Raw genomic sequence first — 21342 nt, forward strand, 5'->3', positions numbered from 1 at the left:
TCCGTGATAGATAGAAGTCTCGTCCGTGATAGACATAAGTAGACAAAACGGGTCTTTATTTGCCTGTATCTACCTGGAACATGACTTTGCAATAAAGCTCGCATATACGTGAGCATGTGTTGGAAAGATATACTTTACCGGCGTTGTACTATAATCTGCAATATCACTAGTAATTAACAGAAGACGTGCTTTCGTTTCTCTTGCTTCGCGAATATATAGATACTGTAACAGACATAGGCAAACGGGTCTTATTTTTAGGATTCGCGATATAATTACATGTCATATACATATCTTCCGGCTTGACCTGTAATGAATCACTATTTCTATCTCTAGTTTATTAATCGATAAGAAAAGTGTAATATGCAGCTCTCTTACTCAGTTCACGAAACAGAGCTACCTTTATTTTAGGAACCAGCTGGGATTTAGACTTTACAATGTTGCGCATGAGTAAAGTTGCAATTTGTAGGATTCTACGAGGAATTATAGAGAAAGCTATGAATTACAATATTTTTTTAATTAGTAATAATAAATCAATGTCTGTTTTTTCGATGTACAGTTACATCAATAGAGCGTACAAGTAAGCTGTGTTCCATAACGTTTCATACGTTATAAGAAACTATGCCTTATAATAAATGTTTAACAATAATGAATTAATATAACATTCTCTGACGTGGCTTGAAAAATGTAGCACGCAAGTGAGCTCTTCCACAGCAGTTTACTCGATGAGAAAAGTAAGGTAAAAATATCAATGTCTGGACACGTACCTATGTCTGGACATTTTTATCATTTTAGTCCTTAAATAAGTTATAACGTGAATTAAAATTAAAGAATTAAAGATAAAAATATTTTTCTTGTATTATATTTTCATCTTTGATTTTAATTCGCGTTATACTTATTTAAAAACTAAAATGATAAAGGTGTTCAGACATATAGGTCTTGAGTGTCCCGGCATTAGTACATTTATCTTATTACATAGCGCGGTAACGTTATTAGTAATAATCACCCGACTGGAAATTAAACTAGGGTCCATCCAATCTTGTTATAATTAGCCTGATTGAGTAATAATAAGGACCTAATCGGGTTGGCCTTAGTAAGGCATGCCTTAAGAATAACCGGTCAGGTCTTTATGATATGTCGGGCCAATTTCCAGTCGGGCACTAGCGGATCTTGACGTCGATAATGGGAAGGTTTTGACAAAATTATTTGATTTGATATTTTTCTTAGTATAATCACGCTTAGCCTCTTCAGGATCAACGAGAACTTGAAACTTTTGATCTTGTTTTAACGTAGTTTAATGCATTTTTTATTAGATTTTTAAAAACCTATCCAATAAAACTGATTTCTTTTATTTGGAAAGGGAGTTTAATCCCTCTCCCCAGGATCCGCCAGTGTTAGTAAATATTAACCTTCTTTGCGAAGAAATAAATAACGATACCGCGCTGTGTAATACGTTCGTCAACGAATAAACGCAATGTCTTACGTAATGCCCACGCGATCGCAATTTATTTGCACGCCAAGCTCGATAATCCCTAGATAGGCTGTGCCGGGCGATGGGGAACGTGCGCGACCTAGCTCAACGAAGACTACGCAATTTTTCCGGTGCAACGTACGCATACGCGACGCGCGATCATCCGTCACCGGGTCGGCGGCTTTCGAGGTTAACCAGCTAGTCGCTTTGTGACCGTCTGCGAGCCGGATGGTCGCCGACGAGAGGCAGCTTAATCTTAAGCTATCCAGCCTTTTGTAACTTTTTAATAGTGTGAGCAAAAAAATTATTTTTGCAAGCAAAAAATAGCAAATAATTAGCAAATTAATTCCATATAAAATTTTTTGTGTTCTGATAATTTGGCTTAGATAGCTTAATATACCTGCAATGCCGACGAGCCGGTATACTCTTGTCTGCTTTTTATGACCACGTTTACGTTTACGTACGTCTCTCTTTCTCCGCTCGCGCGTGGGTGTGCGTGCGGGTGCGAGATAGGGAGTATGAATGAGGCCCCTGATTCCAGCGTCTAGGATCGTCTGTGCATGAACTGCGACACGAACCGTTATCGCAGCCGGAACAATCGCTTGAGATGCAGTTACGAATGCGTTCTTCTTATTAGTCGTAAGATGCGTCTCAGCCTCCTTTATCTTAACTCTGAGTTCGCTCTTTGTAAAATACAGGAACTTTTGGCCGTTAAAATGCTTATGACAAAACAAATGATGGATATACGATTTTTGCATAGGAAGGGGTGTCGAATAGAATGCCAGGTATAATTTTGTGACTGAAAGTACACAAAGCCAGTTGCCGCCTGGCTGAGAATGTCTGACGCAATCATTTTTCTTTGAAATTTTAAATTGGTGGTGATGTGATCTTTTTAACGAATTTATTCTTGTGTATTCCGACTTTTTTTGTATAAAGTCGCGATTAATATTCACAAAACCTACGCTCTACAAATCTTACACTCCACTACATATATTAATTTATATTGGTTTACGTAGAACAAATTAATTGTTACAGAAAAATTTCTTACATTTTATTATCTTCTTTTATGAAAGATATTCTATGCAGTGTTAATTATCAATTTTATATGAACGAGAGATCTATGGAGTCTATCTTTGTCCATGAAGTTAAATACGAACACAATTCTAGTATCTCGGAATATGCTACAGAATCTCGTCATATGGCCTTATGATGCAGAACATTCGACGCATTTGTACACGTAAATATCAATCTAATTTCTACGACGCGCAACTTTGTTTCTCATAGAGAATAAGCGACTGAACCATGGAGACGATCTCGAAACTCCTTTCAGTTCTGCTATCTGACAGCAGACAACAATGGTTTCTCTGTTGACCTCTTATGCTCCACATATCCGTCGTGCACCGCAAACTCCGCTTACACAAATATCCTATGTTCGTGGAGGTGTCATATATGGATAAAAGCAAAGGGACCGACCTCAGACGCGGGAATAATACCTCCGTCTCACGCCCCTCTTTCATCTTTCTTTAAGTATTCACGCGGTGCTTTTCTTCGTCGCAGTTGGTTTTATTCTAAGGATGTTGTATTCATGTGTGTGCGCACGCGCATTTTATCAATATAGAGGAATGTTAAAAATTGTATCTCTCTCAAAATTGATAACAAAAATTGCAATTGTGAACATCGCATCTCCCTTTCAATTCCTTTAAATTTTTCCGAGCAGCAATGTAATTTTTAACTTTTTAAGTGTAAATGTTTGCAAAGTAAATATTGACTATTGAATTTATAGTGAAAAGCTAAAGTCATATTGTCGAAAGTGATCTTACGAAGGAAAACTGAAGCGTTAGACAAGACGGTTAGAAAATATATATTTTACAATATATTTTAGCACTCATATTTTTGTGTCTTTTCATATCTAACAGAGACGAATTCTTTTCTACCTGCTACCTGGATCCTTTTTTCAGAATTGCCCTGAAAAAAGAAAGGAAATGGCTAGAAGTACCTGCTGCTCTTCAGCTTTAGAATGTGCGTTGAATTTAGAAAATGCGTAGGAAAAAATTTCTAAGTGTCTACAGAAAAAATATTTCGGCAGAATCTAGTTTGTAACTTAAAGTTTAATCTAATTTAAAAATTAATATGTAATTCGGATTTCTCGACACACTCGTGAAAACCGATTTTAGTATACTCAAAATTTTCAATATTTGATGGTGAAAAAGAGAAGAAAGGGATAAAACGGATTACGAATGTATTACGAACCAGATTTAATTTTACAGTAACATTCATCGATTTAATTTTACAATAACTTCGTCATTGCCATTGAATGAAGATCAACATTGTTAAAAGAGTAAAACTAAAGAATCGATTCCTGGTTACTTTCTTTTCTGGACATCCTGTATGTCTGTAAGATCGATTATGATCGATAAGCATAATTGGAACTGTCTTGTAAGAGTATTTGTGGAGGTTTGTGGTGCGCGATGGACACGGCCTAGTCATAACATTCGCGATAACGGGCGTTTTCTTTTTGACGAATGCTGACGTGCGGGAGGATGCAGCGTCATATCACACATCAGAGAGTTAGCGTATAAAGAACGCCCTACGTTCTTTCGATCTGACGCAGTACACAAACTACCGACTGTCATCCGCGCCTCGGTTCGCTGCCTCGTTTCGTATCCCAACAGCTGGTTGACTCACGTCATTTTACGCACGGGAGCGCACGCATTCCAATCGTCATCTATATAAATTGTCATTGTTTTCCTCGCAGGTGCTCTCTCCCAAGTGATTAACAGCATATAATGTATTTACATACGTGCGTATGTCGTCGAATACGAACTGAAGCCTTTTGATTGTTATGTGCAAGTAAAACACCTGAATTAACGAGGTGACATATGAGAACGCATTCTTTAGGCGATTGCAATGATTTTTTTAATCGATAATAGATCATGTATCGAGAAATTTTTAATATTAATTAAAAGTATGAGAATCATATACAAAAAAATTAATTTTTTGATAATTTTATAATAGATAATTTTATAATGAACTATTAAATATAAAATTATATGTTGCACAATACTGATGTAACTAAAAAAAGAAGGAAACTGTTGAAATTATCAAGTAATTAGAAAGTAAAGAGGAATGTTTGAAATAGTTTGAATGGAAGGTCGATAGATATCCGAGGATATGTTCCTCTGTCCTGTTGAGAAAAGAGTAAAATTCAGTCGGAGCAACCAAAGGTGAAGAGGAAGAAGAAGAGGAAGTGGTGGGATGGGACGAGAGAGAGGGAGAGAGAAGGCACGTAGAGACGACTCGACGTGGCGCCCGTTGGACTGCGTCTTACGTCACACTGCTAAATATATATGCCTCGGCCGTTCCCAATCTCATATCCATTCTCGTTCTTCATTTCATCCCGCGTGCTGCAACGTGGAGAGCTAGGCGCACCGTCGTCACTGCCAAAGACATCTGCGTGCGCGCTCTCCTGCGCGCGCGCGCTCGCACTCGCCGGCATGCGTGTACCTCTTCTCTTACTTTGTCCTCATGTGCGTGTAACTTGATACCGTGCGCCTCGGAAGCTGCAGATGCAACGGGCGTCCCGAAATCGCGCGACGCGACGACGTCGAGCCAACAATAACGTCGGCTGATTGTTATTGGCCGGGCGATTACTCTGACGATTGAGATAGGTCTTGGAGATCAGACGTTCGTGGTTTCTAGGAACGCGTCCTCCGCTTCTTCTCGAACTCGCTCGAACCATTTTCCAAATCGCTTCGTAATTGCGCTAGACGATTGAAATATTATCTATATATATTTCAACCCGCGTTTTTATCATTCTGTCAAGTTATACTTTTGAAGTTGCAAATCGAATATTAGTAATGTGTTCTATCGTGATTTATTATTATATTTTTATATTTTATTCGACTTTCGCTATCTTGCACTGGTATTCCGTAGTGATCTTTTTATCTTTTGGATTCAAGTTTAAGTTTTAATATTACACGAAGATATGTTTTTATTCAGCCGAGTGTGATGTACGGTAGCAAGCCATTGAAATAAGAAATATTCGGGGCAAGAGAGAAACCTATTGTTGCCTATTTCTGGCCCTAATCCTGTTAACATCTGCCGACGACAGTTCCGTTCGCAGAAGAGTCCCTTCCAGATGTTGTCGTAAGCAGTCTTCTCCCTACCTTTCCGTTCGTTTTTTTTTCTTCAGGCTGCATAATCCAGAGGGCTATTTTATTTTCTCTTTCGTAGAGTAATAAATTCTGCGACTTTTATCATATTTTTTTACACCTGGTTTATTTTCATCTATTTTTATATTTATAAAAAGATGACATTTTAAAAAGATCTTGTTCTGAGCGTAAAGCTTTGCAATATTGATAATAATATGGTATACGCGACAAATCTCGTAGTACGAACAAGACTTGCAACGATAAAGCTTGTAGTACGAGTAACTTTTTTACACGATTCAAATATCTTCAAAAAAATGTGTACAGGATAAGATAGGCCGTAGCTATGACGATCTTTTCGATTACGTGCCTCTCGAGATAGAAATTCGACGAGCAATGCTACTTATACTAAGGAGTCATTCATCGACTGACATGATATTATGTACAACAATCGCGCTCATTAATGCGTGGACACCGGAAATTGGACGCGTTTCCGAACACATTCAAATAGTAGAAAGTTAGAAAGAAAGAAATGACTATTTCTTTCTTTCTAACTTTCTACTATTTGAACGTCTTCCGAAACGCGTACAATTTTCGGTGTCCAGACACTAATGAGCGCGACTGTACAACTTAAGGAAGAAAGGAAAACTAAGTTTGTGCACCGATAGGCTTTGGCTATTAGAAATCGAGTTTTGGGAATAACTGCTAGGGGAAATAGACGTGGAGGGTGTTCGAGACCCTAAATCTACACACATACACATACATACATACATGTACGTATCAACCAATCGGGAACGGACGCGTGTACTCAGCTGTACCAGCGTGGCCTTGAGCGTCCATATAAGGTAGGAGTTTTACTGCGGACGGATCTTTTCCGAATTTATACCTGCTTTAGGTTAGGTCAGAGATCGAGTTTAGGGAAGGATCAGCAGGCAAGCATCAGCAGGGAAGCGTCAGTGTTTCTTTGCATCTTTTTTTCATATTATTTAATATATTCTTTGTAAAAAAAAATTTTTTTTTATAATATCGAGATAAGTTAAGGCCTAGTTTTACAAACGTCGGTTAACTTTTGATCTTAGGTTAACTCACTCTTTGTCTCTTTCTAAAGGGGACGTTAGAAAGAGACAAAAAGTGAGTTAACCTAAGGTTAAAAGTTAAGTTAAAAGTTAACCGACGTTTGTGGAACTGGGCCTAAGATATAAAGTTTAACAGAGTATTCTGCTTTAAAAGGTCGTAAAAAGAAAATATTTTTCAGGAATTTTTTGTAGAGGAACGAAAAAGGCGAATAACGTTAAAAACTTTCGACCTTTCAAACCAGAATAACCCCTTAAAATAAAGCAAATTAAATTTTTAAGATAACATTTATTAGTATGTTTCACTTAATTATTTTAAAAAATTTAATACCACATTTATTAATAGGTATATATTTTAATTATCGTAATTTTACAACGAATATCTTTATCTTTTGCATTTAAATAAGTATATCTAAATGCAAAATTGTACGACTGAGGAAAATAGAATATTGATTTTTAGCATGTGCGATATTATGCATGCTAATGTTGCACAGAATTACATGGAACACGGGCCTAAAAACATCTAAATTCTCATCGAAGTCTCAATGGGAATTTATAAATGAAACTATCACAAGGTCGTTTATGAGCAATCCGCGCGGCATCTTGATCATCCGCTTTCGCACTGTCCTCCCGTTAGTCACTCGCAGCTGATAGACGACCGCAGATATCGTGCAGAAGCGTTAGTAACAGGCAGCTGACTGACGCCAGCCGGCGGTTATTTTTGTAGCTATTATAAGGAAAAAAAAAGGAGAAATCATAAAATGCAGTAAAGTCACGTTATGCAATGTTCCTAGAATCGCGCTCGTAGAATATGCAAATGGAAGGTCGTCTATTCTGCAATAACTTGCGTGTGTCACTGTTACGGTATCCACCTTCTTCCCCTTCTAATTCACAGAGTTAATTATTCAGTTCTTCTCAAGTTATGTGCGATGCGTCATTGGAATTTTCAGTATGCATATGCCGCTGCGTCTGCATATATTATACGTTTTACAATCGAGTGATCCTTGCAACCCGCGATAACTCGAATGCGATTATCGTATTTCGGCGTGTTATTCGACGAGAGAATATTTTAGCGTCATCATTACAACGTTAATATTCATTGAACGTCAACGGCAATAGATTTGGACGAAACGACGCTATCTTTATCGCCAACGAGGATGAATGGTCGTCGTCGTCGGCGTCGTTCAGTTCGGAGGACTCAGAATAAGCGTTGTATCTGGAACATATCACGGATCGTGTTTTTTCCACGGCGATTCTTACTGAAACGCGTCTGCTATCCGGCCACGTTTCCTAGTCAGTCGCAGCTGATAGGCGGCCGTAGATAGCGACGCTCGTGCGAAGGCACCGGTAACAGCCAGCTGAGTGGCGCCAGCCATCAGCTGTTGGTGACTCACGCGAGCGAGTCGACTGAGAGTTTGCCGCGGACGGATACACACAGTCGCGCGTCGTAACACACACCAATACTAACAGGCGCGTGCGCCAGAATGCGCGCATGCCGTTGTCCGCGTCGCGTCTCACGAAAGCGCTCTCTCAACACGCTTTTTCCGTCTATCGGTGAAAACCCGACGGGTGCACATGCACCTGGATAGAAGCTCCGAGCGAATCGGTGCACCGCTACCTCGTCGTCCCTCATTTTTCCCTCTATCTTTGTATTTTTTTTTATCGTCGACGTTGCCCAACGTCGACGTGCGAGTTTATAATTGGAGCTAATCGCGCAATCAGCGAATGTCCTCTAAAGTGTATTTATTCTGACAAATAACCTCCGACGGCCACTGATAATCATTGATAAATATATTATGGTAACAATACGGTTTGTTTGTTTCACTACCATACAGTTAATTCTTAAGTTTCTATTATATAGAGAAATTAATCTCGAGCAGTTTTTCACAATATTTTAATTGCAAGAAAATTTTTTAATAATTTTATAATATACGAATGATAATAAGATTTATTTAAAATATATTAAAATATGACTGCAAGAAGATGGTCTGGATTTACTTTATTGATTAAAATATTGTTTTTTGTTTGCTTAATATTATATTGAGCTGCGTATATCACTAAAGTGTTTTAATATACTGCTGCTTCTCTTTTTTTTTTTTCAATTTTTTATTATCAAAGATAATTCGACGGTATGTGTAGCCTGAGTATCACGTAACCTTGTAAAAAAAATTATCTCTTGCGGGTTCGACTGCTGATTATGGTTGCGGCACAAGCAACAACGGCTAATCACAGCTGTGATATTCACAGCTGTAGCTGTACTTGAAATTTACGAATACTAAAAATTAAGAGATAAAAGTAGAAATTAACGATTAATCTCTACTCGTTGATGACTTGGTTTACAATGTACCTGTTGGTTGATTATCACGAAACATTACGAAGAGCGAGAAAATAATTTAGGACTGTCACTAATGAGAAAGAAGAAATTTTACGTGTGGGAAGTTAAATATCATAAGAAAATTATGCTAAAAATATTACGAAAAATTAATATAAGGAGCACATGATATGCACGTTAGTGCAAAGAAATTGCGAAACTTGAAATTAAGAAAATTGAAAATGTACCAAGTTCAACGGGACATAAGAGGATAATATTTACATATATATAAAAGATAACTGTGTGAACTCTCTTTAGAGATGTGCAAGAGGCACACGATTGAGGAGATAACCGAGCCGAACTGAGATACGAAGAATAGGCGACGTAGGGTTATCTTTAGCGCTCGCGTTCTCCCTCGTACGGGTGGCAGGATTTCAGGGTGAAAAGGAAGGTAGCTCTATCCACTTCGCCGACCTACTTCGCCACAACTGATCTGGCCGAGCGAGCGCTCTGCGGGTATCCGGCGAACGAACGAGCTGACGTCACGACAGCCAACCATCCAGCCAGCAAGCCGCCGGCGTACCAGCTGATCTAATATAACCACTCGATGAGAGAGTACGCCACGTGGATTTCTGGTTCCGTGGACTTCCACGTGCCGTTATGAATGATCGCCGATGAATGCCGTGACCTGATTCAATCCCTCGTATGTTACTCAGAACAATTCAACCGTGTTTATCGCGAGGAAAGACGGTTGTTTTCGAAAATGGCAATACGTATTAAACGTAATGGAATAATGATTTATTGTAGTATTAAACGGGCAGCATTGGCTCTGATGGATATTGTATGACGGCAATTGTGATTGAAATGTCGACGATGATGACGAGAGGCAGCAATACCGAAATTAATGTAAAACGTACAGACGAGTGACTTCATCGGCTATGAAATGTCACGTTATCAACGTTCCGTATCGCTTTAATTCACGAATGACAAGGATATATATTTAACATCGTGGCAGAAAGATTGCCTGTTTTCGAAGATACAGTAATAGCTAATACCGGACGGAGAGTTAAATTGTGGGATAATGCTACGTTATAACACACCTTTGCCCATTGTAAAATCTTTGATGGACGATCGTGATTTGAAAGCGTTATTACATCGCGGGATGATGTACGATTATGCCTTTGTGCGTGTGGTCGTAGTTCCGCGGTACTTGAGTGACATCTACGAATGAGTAACTGTTAATATTTCAACCAAAGAAAATTACTGGACAAGTGACAAGCGGTCAATAAAACATCGTGACATTTAAAGACGCTCTTGCTATTTTTACGTATTGTTATAGTCTTTTGGTAATACGTTTTATGAACAAATAAGCGTTTTTTATATTGTTCGAAGGTTCATCAGTTGCATACCTTTTATCTCTTAAATCTTTATATTTACGTCGACAATATGTCACAATATGAAACATTTTATTTTAATACTTTTCTAATTTACGGTCTAATAATCTGATTTACAGTTTAAATTAATTTAAATTTAACTTATATCTAACACAATACAATTTTAATGAGTTTTATTATTTTTATACAGAGATATTACTGGAAAATTATGAAAGAAATGTTTTTCATATAATCGTACTATAAACAAAAATGATTACGCGATTATTTTTTGGCGAATAGCCTTTACACTCGTTCGTATTATCGGCACATGGCGTTTCGGAGCAAGGAGCAAGGTCACGGTCCTCTCTGCTGAGTCATCCTCGCGGCGCTATACCCGCCATCTCGATCTTTCCCCTCCTTAGCTCTTCTCTTCTCATTGCTTTTCTTACTGCTGCTCGTTAACGTATAATTTTCCCAGCTGTTTGTTGTTTCCTCATTTACCGACACTTTACCTACAAGTTAGTCTACAATGTTACGGAATGAGCATTGCATTATTAAGGACTTCGCTAACTTATTTATAAGTTCCCCGGAGTAGACTGCAGCATGTAATCACACATAACGACGCACATATAACTTTGATGGATTTAAGGAATATATCTTTCCTATCGCAATCTTAATACAAAAATGATTTTTAGATTCCATATTTCTAAAAGATACAGGATTTATGAATTTACCGACGTTTGCATGTTTTAGTGATCTCAGTTTCATTAATTTATAGTTTCTCTTCTTTATATTTTAGCCATAGGAATATTTTAAATGTTGTTTTAACAAATGTAAATTAGCACAAACATTAATAAAAATAAGAGAAATTGCATTTGTTGAGCCGTAATGAATTTAACAAAGTTATATACTTGGTTAAAAAAAGTAAAACCTGTCGTATAATTCTTTTATATTGGCAAACAGTTTTTATTGTGAAATTATTATTTTACATATGAAATTCTAAAATGTTCGTTAAACTTTGCAGCTTACCTATTATTACTTTTATCTACAATCATGATTATCTTGAATGCAAGTAAATATGAATGGAATTTCTAGACGTTTACAGCTAACAAACATTTTATGCTTGCTCTTTAACTAAAATTTATGCTTACCTGATGTTTCACATGCGTGCTTGCAGCTGACCTTTATGACGAGACCCATACGCGATATTCGTGATAATATACGTACGTTATTATTCTCCTCGTATTATTTGCGTGACGATTCACGTTACTATAAGGGCGCGTAACGCACAGTATAATGTTACGGACACGAAATTAGATAGGCCAAGATATATTTGCTATAGAACTCGGCAGTTTTAAATTAAAATAAATGTAACACATCTATATATACAGTTCTAGTTTTATAGTAGGTACAGTTCTTATTTTATTAATTTTTATGACCAATACAATCGACTAATCAGCGTTAAATATCGCGTTTTAGAGACATGGAAAAGGAAAAGATAATAAAGTTAGTAAATTTAAATGGCTTATCAAATCACAGATTCCGTGCGGCCGAGGTAAAGGTGTTTGCGGACGTGCGAGTCGGTCGGAAGCGTGCGAGGAAGCCTTTGAAGCTGCCGTCGAGAAGCGTCAACGACGTCTCGCTTCATTGACCGCGAATTCAACCGTCCACAAGTCTCATCGTTCGCCGCGCGCGTTCGATAAAGTAAAAAGAAAGGGGAAAAAACATCTCCTTGCTTTTAATTTCCTTAAAAGCTTTCGTGCTACGAGACGGGCGAGTGTCCCGTATTCGATCTCAATCGCGGTAGAAAATTCGACGGAATGCCACGTTATGTGTGTCAAGTGTGTACGCGTGTATTAGCTCTCCGTTAGCAATTTGGGTCTTTTGAGGCACAAGCGAAATTTCTTTTTTGAATTTCTTCATGGAGAGAAGAAGGCGGTGGCCTGGTATTTCCTCCTAAAAAAATTTACGTTAGAGGGATTTCGTTGCCGCGGTGACGTCGGTTCCCGTCAATGTGTGTTCGAGCAACGACCTGGCAAAGTTGAGCCTGTGCCTTAAACGACCCAGATTGTTGAGGCGTTAGTGGCTATCGGCATAAGTAAATGTTTTCTTTTCGTCTGTAATTCACTACATTTCTAATAGTTTTTGCTAATTAAAGCACTTCTATCATTAGTGGAGCATTATTAACAAAATGACAGAGAGAAACGCCGAACAAATACGATACTTTTTGCGTGAGCGTCAGCCGCATCTATACAATGACGCTTCGGAAGACGAAGAAGACAGAGAGAAGATCAATGAGCAAGTGCTGGATGATCTATTTATGTTCAAATTTTGTTTTGTATAGGAAACAATTGGATTTAATATTTGGCTTTAAAACCTATTGGATATTGTAGTAGAGATTGATAAGTAATTCAGAATTTTTTTGGATTTTTTGAAAGCCTAAGAACATAAAAATAACATAGGGTGGATTTAAAACATCCTGTTTGCTGAAGGTGTTAGTAAAAAAATGATTGCTGACGGAGGGTTCGTGTTCTCTTTCTCTCTTTCTTTTTCTCTTTCACGTCACTTTGATTCGGGCTCTATCTTGTTGATAGTCGTACTGGAATGCTTTGACCGTGGACATTTATCGCCCGACGGAAATGTCATTTTTTTTTAAGCGCTGATACGCGCAGCTGTCTGCATATGAGGTAATTAAAATAAATTGACGTAGATATAAATATATAAAGATTCAAGAGTTCAAGGATCGCAGCCTTTTAGCATTTATAGATTCAACCATCAGCATTTCACGTAATTAGCGTGAAGCCTGAAAAACTCGATTATCTACGAAAATTTAATATAACTATGTAAAACAAAATACACACGTTTGACAAAATAAAATAATTTCAAATATTAAGCGTTATTATTGTGCGTTACGCATTTGCTGCGTTAAGACTTCGCTATCGTATAATTTATCGTTTAAGATGAAATATCGTCAAACTCTGAATTATGTAAAGAAAAAAATCGACTTATATGCTTTATAATTTATTTGTCTGCAGGAGCGACGAGACGGTAAACGACGGCTCGGTGACCACGATTGAGACGGTCGCCGAAGTCGCTGATACCCAAGAGCCGCAACCGCAGCAGCAGCAACAATTGCCGCAATCAAAAGGTAACGTCGGGACTGGTCGACGGATTGTTAGTCAGAACGTTGCGTCGAGCAACGGCAACGATAACAGCAACGTCGGCCGTGCAACGTCGCGCAGCCACATGGAGCAGGAGAAGCGAATGCGGCGAGAAATCGCCAACAGCAACGAGCGACGTCGTATGCAGAGTATCAACGCCGGATTCCAATCCCTTAGGCAATTGCTGCCGCATCACGAGGGCGAGAAGCTGTCCAAGGTAAGTCGTGTGTGGCTTTATATTGATCCCTGACTGGAGTCGTGCACATTTTATTTTATATTACTTATTACTCATAAAGAATTAAAAATTTTTTATTAGTATCAATATAAATTTTATTAACTAAGTGGAATATTTTTCAAATATATAAAATTATCTGCTTATTGTAATATATATTTCATACAACGAAAAGATATCTTGAGCTCGATTTCAATAAGTGTAGAGTGTTTAACTATATGTTTCAGTATGTGTAAATTTTTAATTTTCTTTTATAGTGATAAGAAATTAACAAAAACTCAATTTTTATTCTTCACGACTCTGGTTCAGGGTTTTTTTTTGTACGCTATACATTGATATCGTACGAGGAGTCGGGTGTGCCGATACGAGAATATGCGAGGCATACTTGGCATCATATCACGATCAATCTTTTTGGTTGAAATGAGAATTGTATCCATGCGAAAAGTGTCATCATTGCCGTACTCATCGTAGCTTGAATCGCTTGCTCATTCGGTATGAATCATTGTAAAAGAACTGAAGAACACTTCCTCCAATAAATTTTTCCTGTGCTGGAGGAATAGTCGATCAAGCTTGAGTAATAAGATCATCCATCCGTTCATCGCTTCGTGCTCACGTTTTTCCATGGATACATTAGAAGGAATGCACAATCATTGCATGCTTCTCGAGAGAGAGGAAGATATTCGATCAAATATATCGAAAAAAAGTTGATTATTAATAATCAACATTGAAACATTAATAAATGTTTCAATTTTTATCATAAAATCGCAAGATGTTTAAAATCTTCACTGAAGTCACGAGGCATCAAACGTGAACTTAATTTTGTCGAAGCTCCATGCAAATAGTCTAGTCGAGAATTATTGCATGAGGATAATTCGAAACTTAATGCACGATTGCTTATATTGTGCAAGCAGTGTCTCATATCATTAATCGCAAAGCATAATTTTCCTTTTCTTTGTCGTAATGCATCTGAAATTGGAAAATTCTCATTTCGTCCATGTGCAAGATGTGGCGTGCGTACACGAAATAATCTTTTATGCCGCACTCGTGCACACAATGAAAATCAAGATATTACCGCAAAGTATCGTAAGAGTAGGTCACGCCTTTGTACTAGTACCACCTTGCGGTTTTGATTGTCCGTTCGAACACGTTCGAATTTGAGAACTCTAGCGACGCGCTCAATCGATATGTGACTATTTCGGATCGTTGGGACGTTGTGCGAGTATTTGAGCGTCCAAGTGGAGTCGTTAGGAATAATATTGTTTCCCACAAGACGTTACATATCAATACTCCCTGGATATGAATTCGTGACTCCAATTATCGGATACAATTGATAGAATTGTTTACTTCTTCGCAGTAGCCCCGAGTTTCCATTACGTTTAATCTTTAAATGCATTCGACTGTGAATATATATATTGTTTGCTTTCGCACAATAATGAAAATAATACTGTATTGAGAGTGGAATAACGAATTAATTGTTAAATGATATAATTAATAATGTGCATTTAGGGATTAATTATATCCTCGTTTGGCGGTATCAGATTTTATGCAAGACCATACAAGAAAAGAAACGATAATGGCGAAATAATAACACCATGAAAATCCGACCGTATGTGCGATCGATACTGCATGATTTATTGCCTTGCATTTTTATAATTTACTTTCCTTAAAGTGAAAGTTTTTTTCTCGATATGTATTAATGAACATATAGAAAACTGATCGCTCTTGTTTGGTCATACAACTTGAAAATACCGCTGGCATGCAATGACGCTCTCGTTAAACATATAAATGAGTCATACTTTATTTGTCGCCTAATTTTGCACGTACACAGTGCTGAAAAATGAAAAGAAAAAAGAATTTTTTCTGCATTCGCCAAGTAAGGAATCTCGGTACGTATTTGAAGAACTTTCTAACCGTTATTTGAAAACGCAGACGGACCTCGCGCTTCAGAGTTGCGAGTTAAGGTGGTGGCACCATCCGGCCGGAAGAGTTTTATTACATTAGGGCCAACACGCACGATGTCGAGCCGGGTCACGCTGACACGTGGACCGGAAACGACGACCTACCTCTCTTTGGCAAGGTGAATTCGTCAATAAAGTTCAATCGTATCTCTTGCGTTTGCGCGTCGCGAACATTACGCAAGCTGCCCGTCGGCGGCTTTTATGAATCGCCGCGCGCTTTGGCTTTGACTAATTTTACTATGTGAAAGTCGGCGTCTGATCCCACGCTATAAAACTAAATCTTCATACAATCGGCTTGAATCGTTCGCTTAGTCATGCTGAGACTTCAATCATTAGCCCCACTATTATGTAATAGCGTTCGTTTAGTTTCTTTGCTGTCATCGATGATGACGTCATTACTATCAAGTATCAGCTGATGCGAACAATCCAATCGTATGATCGGTCTTTGAGTTCGACCTATTCGTGACTCATTTTTTATGTAAAATTTGTAAAATACGAATACCTATCTATTTGATTTTCAATCTGAGACGATAATATTAATAAGAAATTGGAAGTGTTTACGGTATTTTTAATTTCTTAAAACATGGTTAAATAGTTTTTTTTTGTAATAGTTTATTTTCTGAATATTTTATTCTTTTATTTATTTTATGAAGTAATGCCATAATTTTTTAATTGCACTTTATCACAGAAAAGATTATAGTATTCTGGATAAATATATAAAGAAATTCGCTCACGAGAAAAATAAAACTCGGAATCAGACGGGTACGGTTAGCGCTGTTGGGCATGAATACGGACCCTCGTAAATCTTTACCTGCAAACTTGTTCCCTACAGCTTTGTGCCACCTTTGTGAAGTAAGGTCAATCGTGGGAACGGACTACGGCGAGTATTTCACGACGCAGATACTTATTAAGCCGATTATACGAAAATAGCGTTTCTCGCCGAAACATTGATACATATCCGCAAGATATCTTGAAATTTATTGAATTATATCCTCTGTACGAATTCTTTCAACAAATTTGGGCTATTTTTTCTTTAAAGAAAATACTGGAACATCGCTACTTTTAGAATTCTAAACGGTTGAAAATGAAGAACTTTTTATCTTTTAACTAAACTTCAAGATTGAAACAGATTTAATAAATATTGATCCCTTAATTGACTTTACGTTGGGTGTATTTTAACAGATTCGTCGGTCAAAGTCAGTTAAGATATTCGGTGTTGAGAACTGAAGATTATAGCGAGGTAGGAATTTAAGGAACCGCGGGGAGAGATGTTGGGAAAGCGGAGAGTGTAGACGTGGAAATGAGCCACGCTAACAACGTTCCGCCGGTACGTTCAAAAATAGCACCGACTAAAAATTGCGCAACGTCGCGCTCGGACAACGCGGTCACGCAGGGGTCAAGAGTTAATCGGGTATTTAGTGGGGAATGTGGACCGCGCGCGAGACGTGACGAGACGAGACGAGGCGCCAAACGTCGCGGTGGTGCCTCGTGAGACGATTAAAGGTAGGCATACAATGCGCATGTGTGTCAGTCGGGACAAGAACCTCGAGAGTCGCGTGACTCGTAATTGGCGGTGGAACTAACAGCTGATCTCGCTCTGATCGCAAGTCGCAGCGCGCTGCGTAATCGAGCACGTGTCGTACGTACGTATTGTACGTACATGACCTCCGTCTTTACATTCGTCATATCGACTCACCTTCTATCCACCGTGTCGTAGAAATACGATTTACTATATTTTTTTAGATATATCTAAGATTGAAGGAAAAGTTTTTTATTATATACATAAAAAATTCATACAATTGATCTTATATAGTGCTCCGGCGCTTAGTGTATGGATCGGCGTTACGTTGTATGCAAGTATGCACTTTTCATTTTACTTCAGCACATTTAGTGAAGCCTACTCCATTATATACGGAAGCATTATTTTAATAACGGTATAAATAGGTTAGATCGCCAACTGTTCGAAGCGCCATTTACTCGATGGCTCGGGGACTACCTCGTTACGTTACCAAACGATATTATTCCATGAAAGGCGGTTTAATTATCCCGCGCGCGATTCTTTCTGAAATTCCCCGTGACCTCGAAACATAGTATGTATACGTGCACCGGTTTCGTTCGCGCCGCCTCCACGTGTACCGGTAATTCGTGTACGTGTATTGTCTCCGTATGTGTGCGCGCACTTTCGCAACGCGATATTTCGCGAGAGCCAGTCGGCCGACCACATGGTTCAATTCCCACGCATTTCTCTCTCGTGCCCTCGCTCCCTTCGGCCCCGGCTTTTTTCGCCCCTCCTTCCGCTCCTCGCTCCCCTATCTTCATCTCGCTTGCCTTCGTCGTCGATCCTGTCCCTTCTTTCTTGGCATGGCCACGAAGGCCAAACCCGGACCGGCGAATTTCGCGCGGAGCCCTGGCCCACTGAGGGAGACGTCTCAAAGAGCGGCGGCCGGCTCTTTGGCAATATTAACAAGCCCACAGTCTCCAAATACGAACGGTCGATTGCTCCGAACTTCTTCTTGCTTGTTACTTCCCGTAATGGAGAAAGGCGTGACCGCGCTTTCATCGAATCCGCTCGCGCGAGCCAACTTGAAGAAAAATTGTTTGCTTCTTTTGTTCCTTCTCGAGAGACAATTGTGCATTTGAATCGATTTTTTGGTTACTCGTTAGTCTATATCATTTAACTTTTCACTTTAAAATTTCTTATTTGCGTTCAAAATTGAAAATTATATAATATCGAGATTAGTTTTCTAGCTTTAATTAAGGATAACATTTATTAAAAATCCAATTTTTTGCCTCTTTGTTTATTATATGGTTACAGAAAATGTATAAAAATATTTTAAAATTCAAAAGTGAAACAAATATGTATTGATTCTTGATATAATTTGGTATTTATTATTATTGACTTAAATTTTCGAGCCTTAGTGATATTTTTCATTTAGGAAAATGATGTAGGGGATGATTGTGCGTTTTCTCGTGGGACATTCTCGGGCCTTTTGTGCGCGCGTAGACAGGAGGGCACAACGCACATCGGAAACGAAATAAAAGGAGGGCACGCGCAAATGAGCGCAGACGCCTCGACCCATTTTCATTTAGCGCTCGCCAGACAGAAATAAAAATAAACTGCCTCTGTGCTCTTCTCGTGCCTTTAACAAAACTCGATTCGAGGCTGCCGCGCTACGGCTAAAGAGAGCATTTTGTGCGCGTAATTGCGTTTCACGCCGCGTGGGAGAGGCCGGCTTCGATCGATTGCCCGAACCGATGGACTCCGCCAATCCTCTTATCCTATATTCGGTTTTCCTATACATTTCGTGATAAATAGTTTATATCGTATTACGATCACCCGCCTATAATATATCGATGTGAAAGATATATCGATCTAAAAAACGGCTTTATTTGTATTTATGTATTTCAATGGTAATTTATTGAATATGGTTTCAAGAATGTTTAGATAACATTAAATACATTTTGAACGCATATTAATATTATAATAAAGCTTAAATTAATTATTATATCAATAAATATAATTTTCCCTCTGTGATACACTGAAAATGAAAATATATTCCAATCAAAATATGAATAATTCTGCGCTGAGGTAATTTTGTTATCCCTCTTGGTAGTAAACGAGTTAACCAATGACGTCATCCGAAGCCGCAAACTTGTTAATTTTCAACGAACAAACGTTTCCATCCCATTTTCCTGAAAGTTCTCAAGCGGGGAATCTCGCGAGTCTGGCGAGACCAGACTATAGGCGAGAGCCTTTTCGCGGTTCTCATTGAGAGCCGTCTCTCCTCGTGGAGAGGCTGCGCCGGGAAGCTCCGTTGGCGTATGAGCTGCATTCATTTCCATGAACTCTCAACGCCGCGTTCGAGGTTGGATCGCGTCTCGCGATTCCCCCTGCCCCTTCCTTCTCCGCCCGCTCCTTCGGTCCCTCTTTTTCTGACCGCAGGCGGTCGGTCGCGGACGAAGCTCTCTTCCTCTTTCTCTTTCTGTACGAGACGTATATATTATTCTTCTGCTCTCCGTCGTTCCCTCGCCGATGCAGTCTCTCTGGTCTTCGTGGTGGTAGGCAAGGACGGCGGGAACCCAGACGTCACGTGCTTTGTCCGCCAAGCTCTCTCGCCTTTTCTCTCTCCGGACCCCGTAGTACTACCGCGAGATGCGCGCGCCCGCACATATACACATACACATCGGCTGCAACGCGCGGCTGCGCGACGTAAGACCCATCTTACACCATGCGAGAGTTGAAGTCGTGCAATACAAGATTTCATCTGGCTCGGAATTGTATACGTAACAGCTATGACTATGTAACAGAACTTGTAACAAAATCATTATGTATCATCGTATAAATAATATTGTTACACGTACATACTACGTTATATTGATATTAAATATTAAATATATGCAAAAGGTTGCATTATCTATCTAAATGAAATCGCTTTAACAGTGTATTTACGCTACAGAAAGAAATGTATTATCTCGTAACTCGAGTTTTCGCGGAATAATGATTTTTGTGACTGTTTTGCATTTCACGACTTCAATTATGGCGCACGAGTAGGTATTGCAACTCTCGGGAGATTTCTACAAGATTGCATAGCTGTTGTACGTGAAATCGTTGCGGCAATCAATTATACGGAAGTAAAACCTTCTCTCTAATTCGTACGATTTTTACACATTCAAAAAAACATTTTATTTTTATGAATGAAGTTTTGGTTGATTGGTCGACCGATGTCAATGGTGGAATAGCATGAAATTTAATGCCAAACTCTTTCTAGAATAGAGAATATAGTTCAATATTAAATTGCATTGGTTAATTATGTAATAACAATTATTAGTATGATCTAGCATGATAATATTATGTTTAGCAAGTTCAATGTTTGACAATAGCCATTATTATCAAAGCACTATGTGATTAACTGTCATTTAGCATTACATCTGTTTTGCCATTGTAATTAACATACCGCAGTGTGTTAAAAATTGCCAATTTCGTTTGTTTGCCGAGCAACGCAAGCTCAGAGAGAACCGTGCATGTGCAACGGATTGACGCAACTCGTCGCAAGTTAGTTACGCGTTCAATTTTTGCATGGTGCAAGACGGGCTTAAGAACGCGCAGTTACTACCGACGCTGCCGCGCCCTGTTCAACCGGGCCTCTCTTTTTCGCCACTCGTTCTTTTCTCGCGTTAGTATAATCCACCTTCCTTCCTTCTCCCGTCTCTTCCTTTGCTTTCTTTCGTGTGCGCGATGCACGTCATCGTTTCTCTCGCGCGTCACGTCGTGCATATTAAAAACCGTGCGGTAAGTGGAAATAATTTTTCTGCACCCTCGATATTTTTAAGAAGCTCTCGAGCGGTAGGAATTTTGAACGTGTTGATTTATGTGCCCGTATTAAGTCGGCTATTTAAGTGGCAGGTGTGGTGAGAAACATGAGAAATTTAAGGCTAATAAAAAAACCCTAACGACTCTAATGAATGACTCTAATGAATTACAAAAGAAGAGATACAAAGATAGCATATTGTTATAGGGGCAATCATCTGTTGACAAATGTTAAAATGCAAATAATTTTCTCTTGTCTCACCGATATTTTGAACGTTGCATAATATAAATAATTTATTTTATTTTACAT

The 21342-nt window shown here is 38.8% G+C and overlaps 1 protein-coding gene across 1 annotated transcript in view; it reads left to right on the plus strand.

Moving 5' to 3' along the window:
• The window catches only part of Crp (transcription factor cropped), a 141030-nt gene that overhangs the window by 6071 nt on the left and 113617 nt on the right, over positions 1-21342 (plus strand). Inside the window, exon 2 of the mRNA XM_071784911.1 lies at positions 13409-13751. Within this exon, the coding sequence (XP_071641012.1) occupies positions 13409-13751 (343 nt within the window). The remainder of the gene's footprint in view (positions 1-13408; positions 13752-21342) is intronic.

The sequence above is a fragment of the Temnothorax longispinosus genome, chromosome 8 (genome assembly GCF_030848805.1).
Source record: "Temnothorax longispinosus isolate EJ_2023e chromosome 8, Tlon_JGU_v1, whole genome shotgun sequence".
Taxonomy (NCBI): domain Eukaryota; kingdom Metazoa; phylum Arthropoda; class Insecta; order Hymenoptera; family Formicidae; genus Temnothorax; species Temnothorax longispinosus.